General features: G+C 39.4%; 1 protein-coding gene across 1 annotated transcript; it reads right to left on the bottom strand.

The window, feature by feature from the left end:
* Window positions 1-2,569: 2,569 nt before the first annotated feature.
* NHLRC3 (NHL repeat containing 3) lies at window positions 2,570-11,678 on the bottom strand. The gene is made up of 7 exons (XM_056485002.1): window positions 11,554-11,678; window positions 10,535-10,684; window positions 9,478-9,625; window positions 8,791-8,991; window positions 7,560-7,651; window positions 5,607-5,719; window positions 2,570-5,129 (listed from the first exon to the last, which is right to left on the bottom strand). The coding sequence occupies exons 1-7, from the start codon at window positions 11,617-11,619 to the stop codon at window positions 4,901-4,903; spliced, it is 999 nt and encodes a 332-aa protein (XP_056340977.1). The 5' UTR covers window positions 11,620-11,678; the 3' UTR covers window positions 2,570-4,900.
* Window positions 11,679-11,788: the final 110 nt, after the last annotated feature.

The following is an 11,788-nucleotide window of genomic DNA, read 5'->3' as shown; positions in this document are numbered from 1 at the left end:
GTCAGAGACAGTACTGTACTGAGAGCTAGTAGCAGGAATAAATTCAGCCTCATCAAATCATGGGGAGATAGTATTGCTTCTGTACAGCACAGAGATAGGTTTAATGCTGGCAATCTAATATCCAGACTTCCTGTAGCACAGTAAACATTCTCCTGCATTTGTTTTTATTAAAAAGAGCTATGAAAACATTTTGAAATTAAAGTCTTATCTTAAAAGTTTTCCATTGCAAGTCAAGCTTTCCAATCTATACAGTTTAGATAAGGAGCAGAGCAAGAGATGACTTAGTCATCATCTGTAAATAACTTCATGGGTGATAAGAAAAAAAAATTGCCATACTAAATCTCTAAGATACCTGGAAACAGGGTATTGAAGACAAATTAATCCAGACTAAATAAAAAGCCTCCGTTTCATAATATTTATTGACTACTAGGAAGAATTTAAGTATACAGACTCTAGTTATTCAAGAGATTTCTCAACTCTTAATTTGTTTGTAAGGCATCCCACCACAGCTGAGACTGAATTACCAGGCTTATTCCTGTTGTAACTGGGCAGTATCTTTCACCTCTGTTTTGCAGATCCACTTACTGATATTTTATGAGCCCTAAAAGACTGAATGATTCAAATATATTGAGTCATTTACCTGAAGAAAAGTCTGTGTTCTAATCTTTTTATGGCAACTACTGGAAAATACAATTTTTGCAGATGCAATCTCTCAAAGGAATAGAATAAAATAGTAATACAAAATCAGAGCAAGATTTTTTTAAATAAAGGCTGAGAAAGGAGAGATAGAATAAAATTGGTGAATGAGATTAAGGAAGATTAGCTCTAATCTCATTCAGGGTCACCTCTGTGGGGAAATACACTGGCATTGCTGTCTTGGTATAATTATGCTGCTACAGTTATAGTATTATAAATTATTATGTTTCCAAAGCAACCTATCAGTATTAATTCCCTTGAAACCAAGGATGTAAGGGCTACAAGAATCAATTTATGATATCCAGTTGTCTCTGGACACTGAATTACTGATTTCTTTTCCTAGGAAAACCATGGAAATAAAAGATGGACATAAATCCAGTAACAATAGACAAAAATTACTATGATTCTAGGATCAGCTTATGCTTAAAGCAGTGTATTTCGAGAAGAGAAAGGCAGTCTGGAGCAATTAATTTTCTTTGTTGACTCATTGAAAATGTTCAGGAAGCACCAGCTGTTAGGTCTGTGCTCACACTGAGCCCCCCAAGCATCAGCAGGGGTTTGGTGCCCTCTTACGATGGATACAGGCAATCTGGGTGATTGCAAACACACTTCTGCCTTCTCAAGATCGCTGGAGAAGGCTTCTGGGGATACAAATTGTTAAGAAAGCAAGTGCTAACTGAGATAAGTGACTACTTAATGCTTCAAACAGGTTAATAACCACTGTAAGGCAGCAAACTTACCCACAGAGGCAGTGAACTTCCAGCAACGAACAGACCCACGAACATACTTTAGTACCCTCCCCTTCAGCCTTTACTGAGGTGCTCAGCCTCACTAACCTGATCCTGCATTGCACAAACCTGGTTCAGGCTTTTTCTGTTCTGGCCAAATGTGGTTAATAAATTCCTGACTATGAGAACACATACACATGCAAAGGCTGTTGAGCATCACAAAAAAATCATGAGTAACAGGGCACTGGCACAGGTTTCCCAATGAAGTCGTGGGTGCCCCATCTCTGGAAGTGCTCAAGGTGTGGTTGCATGATCTGAGCAACCTGATCTAGTGCAAAGTTCCCTGCCCATGGCAGAGGGGTTGGAACCAGATGATCTTGAAGGTTTTTTCCAACACAAACTATTTTATGATTCTGCGAAGAAAGAGGACTATGTGATCTGGTCTTACCTCCGAGAAATATCATGCAGTTAACAACCCAGGTACTTACTCAAGCAAAAGAATAAAAAAAAATAAAAATGAAAGAGGGCTACAGAATTTGAGACATCAAAATAGAGGGTGTTTCTATTTAAATTAGTTGAATACTTCAGTGATTACTGTTCACACCTAAAAGCTGGCACTGATTACCTAAAATTAGATTTCTGGACAGTTTTAGCAATCACCTTAAGTTTCTCTCATCTGTAGAGAACCCATCTTGACAGATTGCTCAGTAAATCTTTTCTGAAAATAAAGCCTGATTTGGTATAAGAAATGTTTTGTTAGTTTCTTTTTAATTTCCCTATTAGCATCATAAGGGTATACACTTTAAATTTTTATTTTTTTAAACTTGGCACTTATGCAACTCATGATTCCATTTTACTAATTACTCAGAGGGAAACAGATGAGAATAATTTACGTCTCTGTGTTGATACAAAAATTAGAATGCAAAAGAGATTGGCCACAGAAATAGTGATGTATAAGGATAACATGGAATTTTAGATTTAAATGTTGGTATCAGAAATTATTAAATACCTTATTTATGTGCTGAGGGCCCTGTATTTAGAAGAGTAATCCATTACAATATAATGTATTTATATTAGTACAGAAATAAAGCACCCAAGACTTTAATAATGATAAATTCTCATTTTATTTTATCAAATTCTCCTACTATGCATTTCTTCAGAAATCAGTTTCAAGGCTATACATAAGAAAACATTCAGAGAATTAGCAAGTTAGTGCACAAAATAATTTTCCCAGTCTGGTCATAGACACAGAGATAAAATAGAGTCTAAGCATCTCATAGTTATTTGTAATAAGCATCCCTTGTTATCACAGATACCCAAATGCCTAGTGGCAAGGCACATTTTGGCACCTTGGCCTATTTCAGTAAAGCCACACAAAACTGGATGGATGCTCCCCATTTCTTGGGGCTGCAAAAGCTCATGAAAAAGAGCTGAGAGCAGATCCATGCAGCAAACAGAAACTTGTACAAGTAAGCTATTTGTCAACATCCAAAAGTGCACTATATTGCTTTACTGAACACAAAAATATGTTCCCAAAGAGCTTGGAGTTCTATTTTCAAATGGATGCGACAAAGGAAAAAATAAATAAGGAGAGGATGTAGTGAAGAAAGATGGGTATGCCTGGACCCTCTACATCACCAAGATATGCTCAAATATCATGATTTTAAAATTTCATAAAATAAACCCACCTTGTATAGACAAGAAATAACTAAATTGCACACAGAGCAGAGATCCCTGAGCTAGTCAAAAACTAGTTAGAAAAGTCACACAACACACTGTGTGGACATATTCACAAAGGTTTAGAGGAAGTACTGCTATTTTTTCAGCAAATAAATGTTGTTTACTAGCTTCCATTCAAGACCACATGAGTGATGGACCATATTTGCTAGTGTATAACTTTGAAGTTCTGCTTCTAAGGCTTGAGTGAGGGTAGCCCCAGGTGGGATCTTATTGTTGTGGATGTAGCCAACAACAAAGCACTCACATTTAGTGCATTAATCTCAGATAGTGCTGAAATCAGGCAGTCTGGCTCAACAGCTGAGTTACTTTTCAGAGAAAGTATGAATCTGACTTTTCTGAACAGCCTTTTCATTTGCTGACTCAGAAATTTGTGATCATAGGTTGAAACCTACCAAATTAAGTAGCATTTGCTTCACTGAAGTAGGTATTTCCCATATTCCCTTTCTAAGGAAGTATATAGCTGGTGATTAGCATTAAAATAATCCACACAGTAGAATAAGTGTGTGAAAACAGCAAAAATCCTCCCAAATGTTTTAAAGAGATAGAAAATATGGAATGTGGATCCACAGTTTTACCATGTTCATCAGTTATCCATGGTCTCACTTCTGTCATGCCATCTTCCCCATTCCATTTTTCCTATACCTGGTTCCCTCTATGCTATAAAGTGAACTTAAAATCTTGTAGCAACATATAAAGAAAGCAGAAACCACTTTGTTCTGGGAATGGAGAGGAAGGATTTTTTAGGACAGAGCTTAGAGACATCTGCTATAATATAGTGTAAGAAACTTAACTCTACACATTAATGGAGTTGATGGAGTCTGAGTTCTGGAAATAAATTAAAACAGATGCTTCGCTGTTAACGACAGACCTTCAACTGAATCAGAAGAAAATCATATGTCTCCCAGTCCCTACTGCTGATTAAGATTTTCCCAGCAAATTGCAATTTGTTTTTCTTGAGGAACTTACATGACTTGAACCTCAATATGTTCCACTATGAAATCTTATGGAACAGAAAACTCATGCTGATATAAATCAAATAAGGTTAAGAACTAATTTAGTTAAGAATCAGTACTTGGCTGCTGTGCAGATACTTTTAATTTGGTTTGAAGTGTCTAATATCAATTTGGCTGAAGCTTATTACAGACTTCATGGCTTTAGCTAGAGCTGAAAACAGATTTCAATACTTAAGTCATTAACCACCTAAGGCAGATGCCAGTGTCAGTACTGACACCAATATCCAGCAGCATCTAATTTAACATTGTGACACATCTTTATATTTTCTGCTGGACAGCATCAGCACACCATTCAAAAAACAAAGTGAAGAAACATTGAAATGAAGTGCTCTTCTCCCAGGAAATAATTTATAAAACTTCTTTTAGACATTTCTGACCATATACAACACACAGCCTAAGTAGAGCCCCAAGCTGACCCCATATATTTAAGATCAACAGTTGTGTTTGTAAGGTTTTATATACTAAAATTAAAATGCTTATCATTTTACAATTGCAACAAAAGTAAAAGTCACCATATCATTACTTAAACAAGCAGTAGCTCAAGACCAAGTATTTCTCCAGAACTCCAGAACATCTAGGACAGAGTCTTAGCTCTAGAGTTCTGGGGGCACTTGTGCAGTTCTGTACTTGTCTAAGGAAACACAAACTATAAAGAACTCAAGGAAATGTAGTCACAGGTCATAAATGTCACAGCCCTTGTGCCATGGCAGTTGTGGGAAACTATCAGCTTAAGGGTATATATTTTTGTACTTGCTGGGCTCCAATCTCTGCAACATAGACTGCTCCACTCTTCATGTCTACATCCACAAGGTGTGGTTTGGTTTCATCAGCCAGCTGGATACTGTGGACCACGACACAGTCCCCAATGGAGCCAACTGGAGGTGCTGCCAAGATTGCCAACCGGTTGATATTCAGCTGAGCTACAATCAGGTATTTGTAATCAGCACTAAACCTGTGAAATATAAACATATATTTGAACTATGAACTCCATATGAGATCTCATTTTAACATAAACAAAACCCCTTTAATAGTCACAGTTTTGAAGGCTATGACCAATAAAATACAATGTAAGACTGGGAACTAAGTTGTAAGCCTTGCTCTTCATATGGCTGCTCATTGAGACACATTATGCTACAGAAAACTTGTTCAAGAAAATCTTTCTTCCTGTAAAAGCTGCAACAGTAAGGTTAATATCCTAATGACTTTAAAGTGAAGCTTCCAATCCTGCACTCAAATCAGGGCTTGTATAAAGCCAGGATTTCCCTGTCAAGATGCAACTGTACAGATCTTTGTGTACATTAGGACACCCAGCACCTCATTACACTGGTTAACTCCTTGTCAGCAGGCATTAAATATCAACATTTTAATTCACCAGTAAGAGTACACCTTATTTACGTAATTGTGTGCTTCTAGAACTGTTGAACAATACCTGACAGAATAGGGTCCATCTTCTGAAAAACAGCCACTCCAAGACCCAAGCCACTCTCCTGTGGCTTTATCAAAAACTTGGATTCTCTTGTTGCCTCTGTCTGCAACCCATACCTGTTAAGAAGGAAAATCATGGCTGTCAACAAATAGAACAAATGAAATGCATTTGTTTCTTACAAAAGCAAAGTTCCCTGTAGTAAAAATGGAAGAATGTACCCTGGAAGAATGTATACTTTCCCATTCAAAACTAAATCAGATATGAGTTCCAAATATAAACCAAAACTGACCTGTAGTCATAAAACATACCCAAATTATTTTGTACTACTTTAAGAGAGAAATCAGTGCCTTCTCTTCTTTTGTGTGGCTATATGGATATATTTGGTAGGATTTTTATCCCCACAATGAAGACATTTTTTCACCTATTAAATTCTGAAGATCTGTCACCTGCATTTTTTTTCCAATGGTAAACTCATTTCATGATAGTGATCTGCAAACACTCCTAGTGTGCATAATACTACTTCAAATATTGAGCCATTAAACAGTTAGAGCATGTTTAGCTGGTTTTGTCTAACCAGTTTTGTTTCTTTCCCACCCTGTGTTAACTGGGTTCACAAACATTGCAAGCTAGCAATAACAATAGACAGTTCCAATGAAGGCATTTTTTGTACAAAAATCACTGAAGTTTTAGCTGTTGACAAGCCATCAGTCTGGTAAGTAAACTTCATGACTTACCTGGGGTATCACTAAAAAGGGAGCAATAAACATAACCTTAGATCTTTCATCACTGTTTTTAAATGAAGCACTACTACAGCATTCTCTTAGATTTCTTATGAATTAACAATTAATTCTCAACGTAAACTGATGATCCACAGTAAAATGCAGCTCATCCCAGTCACTGTCTTTGAATGTATAAACTCTGCAGGTTATCCTGCAGCATAAAGTAACCTCCTGCTTTTTTTTCTCCCACTCTGCCAGTTTTGCCAGAGAATTGATTTTTATATACACTTATTATTCTGTTTCAGACAGCATCAGCAGAATTAGCTTCAACCAGTGGTGTTTTAGTGAAGCAATCTTATTTTCCCTGAAACAGATTAAGAAGCGACTGCATAATTCCTCTCTAGGACTGGCAGACCAAAAGCCAGACGACAATTAACACCTGGCAGAAGCAGACTCTTGGATGCCTTGAGCTGCATGTAAAAGACAGTAATGTCTACAACCTAGCTAGAGCCACTTAAAGCTCATTTGGAATTTCCAAATATGAAATTAAAGCCCCCTGAAGTATAGTGACTGAGGATAACAGACCACCACTTTGTCATCTAGCAGGATTGTCTTTAATAAACATACTTGAGTATTTATGTTTCTTCTGTGCACAAGTTTTAGGATCAACTACACAGCCAGCCAGCAGCAGAAAGTAGCCACAAAAAAAACAAGAAGGCTAGAGCTGATGTTTCTAGCTCTTATCATTCATCCCACACATGTTCACAGCCCAGTTTTCTGGGCTGTACATCAAAGCACAGATATTTATGGCTAGACTCGATCCTTTGGTATGCAGTTTCCCATGGGAGAAGAGCTGTTAATCAAGGTCAGGATGATCCAAGAAGGCCGTTGCTTCTACATAAAGAAACAGAAATGCTTTTATGTATTATAGAACACACTTCTCCTATAGTCTGACAATGGCAACCTGTTACAAACTTCAGGAGGAGCACTCTGTTGTTGCATGGACACTGACAGTGTAAGTGGTCAGGATCCTGGTGTTAACCTTGGAGTCAGCTGCTTCCATACAACCTGCAGTATGAAACTTCAGCTCAGGACTATCACACTAAAAACTGTAACCCCATAAAGCAAAACAGATCACAACAGTTTAAACAAAAAAGAAATACATATTGTTTTGTTCAAATACATATAAACAAGTCTGTTGTAAGATGAAATAAAAAAATTTCCTTAATTTCTTTACCCGTCCAAAAGCATCCACGGTGACACTGTGAGGAATCTTGAACTGACCAATGCCGCTCCCATTTGATCCAGTCAGCCATATCTCTTTGTAGTCTTAACAGTGAGCACCAGGAAAAATAAAAGTAAAAAATATCACAGTGAGAAACAAGAAATAAAGCAGCTTTTAAGTCATTCTCTTGCAAAGTTACTTTGGGTAATTTGTAAAAGGTGAGAATTCTAAACTGTTTAAACACCGTACTCCCAATACATAAATCTGAGAGAAAACATGACTACTACAGTGACTATTGGATTACTATTAGTGGTTACAGGATTATGGTTACAAAAATGTAGCCAGTAATACACAAGAGTCATAGTCCAAGGTTCTGTTAAGCACTGAATTAAAAAAAAAAAAAGAAAAAAAGGAAAAAGAAGATGTGGGCTGATTATGCTATCTACTAATTTGCTTCCTAAATTGATTTTTAACATTCACTACCTGGAAGATTTTACTTTTAACAATTTACCAGTTTGCACACTAGGTATTAGGAAACTATCTACTGTATGATAGCACAATGAAGCAACAGTAGCTCCTCCACTTAGTCCAGCTGTGGACATATGCAGACTCTTAAGTCACTGCCCTAACTGAGGAGTATGAGTGAGCTAATTAGAATCACAGAACAATTTAACTACAAAAGTCCTGTAGACACTGCCTGGTCTAACCTGCTCCTCAAAGCAGGACTAGCCTTGATAAAAAAATCCAACTCCAAAGTAGATCAAGTTGCCCATAACATATGCTTTTGAGCATCTACAGGAATGGAGACTGCACACCATCTTTGGGCCACCCTGTCATTCACTGTCTGACCACCTCTGAATGTTTTCTAACAAAAATCAAACTGAAATTCACCCCCCTTGAACCTTTTGCTCTGTATTCCTCATTCTTCACTGTATATCTCCAAGAAACAAGTCTCTGTCTTCTCTATAGCCTCCTTTTACTGACTTGAAGACAACAATAAGAATCCCCCTTAGCTTTCTTTTTTGGAAACTGAATAAAGTCACTCTCACAGCCTCTTCTCATGAATAACCAGGAGATTTCTCCTGAAGTGACAAGCAATAAAACAGGGTCTGATTCAATAAGGTCTTCAAACTAAAGTTAAATGACAGTTCTGTCTAATACTTGCTTAAAAGTATTCCCAAGCCATGTTATTTAAAATCCAGTTTTCAGTGGTCAACTACTGCAACAGTTCCTTTTTCCATACCATCTGATAATTTGAGCAATCTGTTGTTCATTCCTCCGTCTCCATCAACAACATAGACTTCTCCAGTTTCCTCCACAAAGATCTCTGCTGGTTGATCAAACTGCAGGGGAATCAAGCTTGAACCAGCATTGCCTGGTGTGCCCAAGACCTGCAGAAGTTTACCCAAAGGGCTATACTGTTTCACTGTGTGACCATATTTCCCTGAATCAAGGAAAAAAAGAAAGTGCAAAAACATCTTAACAAAACAAAATGTAAGTAATTAAAACTCACTGCAAAGATCAAAAATCTGATACTCAAAAGTGGTATTAATATATCTAACAAGCAAAATTATATAATGAGATTATGATATGGGTTAGTAAATCCACAGGCTGTAACAATATTCATCCACTGTATTAGAATCACTAAACCTAGGTCTAGCCAGGCTAAACCTAGGTCTACCAGGCTTTTTCTGTGATACTTCTGGGCAGCAGGGAAGAGTGCTGACCAAGCTCAGCAGCTGTAAGCAGACACATAGCACAACTCATGAAGCTTCAGACTATTTTGTGCAGCACCTGAGAAGTTTGTTCATGGCAAGAAAAGCACAAATCTATCTCAGAGCTGCTTGAGAGACTTAAATAAGTGAGTTGTTTAAAGCAATATTGTATTTTCTTCCCCACCAAATATTTCTCACATCACCACCAGGCATACCTGTTCCAACATCTGTGATCCATACTGAACTTCCTGTCTCAGTGTTCCATACAAAGATACCATGAGGCATTTCAACTGTATCATTCCAGGAGTGAAGGAAATAGCCTTCTTGTGAGAATACAAGGACCTTTGGCACATTGTCTCCCCGCTGAAAAGGCAAAAAAAGTTCAAAAGAAAACATATAAAGTAAGTAATCTTATAGTTTAAAGTTCCTCTTTGTGAAGTTTTTGTAATGTTTCCTGAATTGAAAGAATCTCGTGACATAATTGTCTGGTAGAACTCTTTTTTCCAGCTAGAAAAGGAAAAAGAGATAAGGGTCTAAATTTAATATGAAAATCCTTCCAGTCAGTCCAGACTTTCATCTTACATCACACAGAGTCCAGCTTTCAGAGCAGCCAAGTGCCTGCAGCTATCCTGGCCTTCAGCTTGAATTGTGATTTTGTGTTCCTGCTGAAAAGTGTGCCCAATGTAATGGGCATGGAAAACTGCAAGTGCTTATTAACTGCATGGCACTCAAGTACTCATGCTGTGCGTTACAAGAAATTCCCACCACATTCCATGGAGACAATGTCTAATCCATGGCCTAGAGATACTCACACATAGACCTGAGTAGAGGGAATAATTTAACTAATATAATTACTAATTTAACTAATAATAATTACTCTAACTAGTTGAAAGAGCTGTGTGGTTCTGATTTTCATGGGACAAGGCCTCAAAGAATGGAAGATTCAGTTGCCCCAGAATGACATTTTATCTTGCAGCTGAAGGAACAAGCTGCTGTAACTCAGTAAGTTGGATCATACATTCATACCACAGAAATGTAACACTTAAAAAAAACAAACCACAAACAAATGTTGTGCCAGAACTGCTTTCAAAAATAAATACAGCAGAGATATCTCTGCTTATATTTTCTCCGAGTTCGATACAATAATTGTTAATACAAATATGTAAATATATGTAAATAAACATATACGTATATATCCTAATCTTAACTAGACGCTTTAAGGCCAAAACACCACAAAAGCAGCACAGAGAGAAAAACAGTATTCCCACTCACTTGTCCAACATAGACCAAACCATGGAGAGAATCAACAGCAACACAAAATGTTTGGCCAGTGAAGTCTTCTGGAGTTTTAGGCCAGCCTATGTCCAGCTTGTACATCTGTTGCTCTCCCTTCCAAGGAGAGAAATACTGTGCTTTTAAAACCTGAGAATACAAAATAAATATATAGCAGTCAAATTCCATGAGGGTGGGATCAAAGAAAACAGCACTGAAAGCTACTGTGTGCTGAAGCATCATAAATTCATTTATTCAACTTAAATTAACAGAAGCAGGCTTGCAGCCACGGGTTTGGAATGCAAGTGGGAAAGCTTCAACAATCTGAAAACCAGGTAATCAAGTCTTTTGGACTGGGGAGCGCTGGAATTTGAAGGCAAAACACACACCCTAAAATTTCTCACACTAGAATTGCTGTTAACAGCTGTAAATCACTCTCCAAAATAAGGGAAACAGTACAGAATGTTCCAAATGCACCAGATTCAGTAGCCTCTTCAAGATAAGTAAGAAAATAAGAAAAAAAAAAATACAGGTCAAAAGAGGAAACAACATCCTGGAAATGAAGAAGTGTGAAATGCCAGGAATAGTTAGTCAATGTCTTGTTGTATTTTTCCAGCAGAAGAGCGGAAGCTAGGCACTGCTGCAAGGGGAGCATTGAAGGAGAGCTCTCAGCACCGAGCTAGCAAGTAACGCGGGTCCCCGAAGGCCCAGGGCCGCCTGACACTGCTGTTCCTCGCCCTGCCGGGGAACACACAGCTACAGACAGACAGGCTGGGCTGCCACGAAGGAAAGCCGCGAGCAGTCAAGCAAGGAGAACACTGGTCAGCATCAAGCGGGAACTGGGGAACCCATAGACTCATTTTCCCTTCGCACCGAGCGCGAACGGGTCCCGGGGCGCCGCCCGCACCCCCGCCCCGCCGGCCCCGGCCCCGGCCCCGCCGCTCCGGGCGCGGCCCTCGCAGCGGCGCCGCCGGGCCCTCCCCGCTGTCCGCCCTGCCTCGAAGCCCCGGGCGGCGCACCTGCGAGCCGCCGAGAAGGGCCAGCAGCAGGGCCAGCAGCGTCCCGGCCATGGCAGCCCCGGCCATGGCAGCCCCGGGGCCGCTCCCGCCTCCCGGGGGCCGGGCCGGTTGCCGTGGCAGCGCCGCGGCCGCCGCCCCTCCCGCATGGCCCCGGTGGCCGCTGCGCCCCGCGCCGTGCCGGGCCGGGGCCCGGGGGCGGCGGCGCTGGGGCAGCGCGGGCCGGGCGTGGCGGGGT

This window comes from Oenanthe melanoleuca, chromosome 1, assembly GCF_029582105.1.
Source record: "Oenanthe melanoleuca isolate GR-GAL-2019-014 chromosome 1, OMel1.0, whole genome shotgun sequence".
NCBI lineage: Eukaryota > Metazoa > Chordata > Aves > Passeriformes > Muscicapidae > Oenanthe > Oenanthe melanoleuca.
This window is presented reverse-complemented; position numbering and strand designations above follow the sequence as displayed.

Bases quoted from the DNA above. Each gene is read 5' to 3' on its own strand.
- NHLRC3 (XM_056485002.1), bottom strand. From the start codon at position 11,619: ATGGCCGGGGCTGCCATGGCCGGGACGCTGCTGGCCCTGCTGCTGGCC. The intron at 10,685-11,553 runs GTGCGCCGCCCG...TTGTATTCTCAG, and splicing joins CCCTTCTCGGCGGCTCGCAG to GTTTTAAAAGCACAGTATTT. The intron at 5,130-5,606 runs GTATTGTTCAAC...TATATTTCACAG, and splicing joins GATGGACCCTATTCTGTCAG to GTTTAGTGCTGATTACAAAT.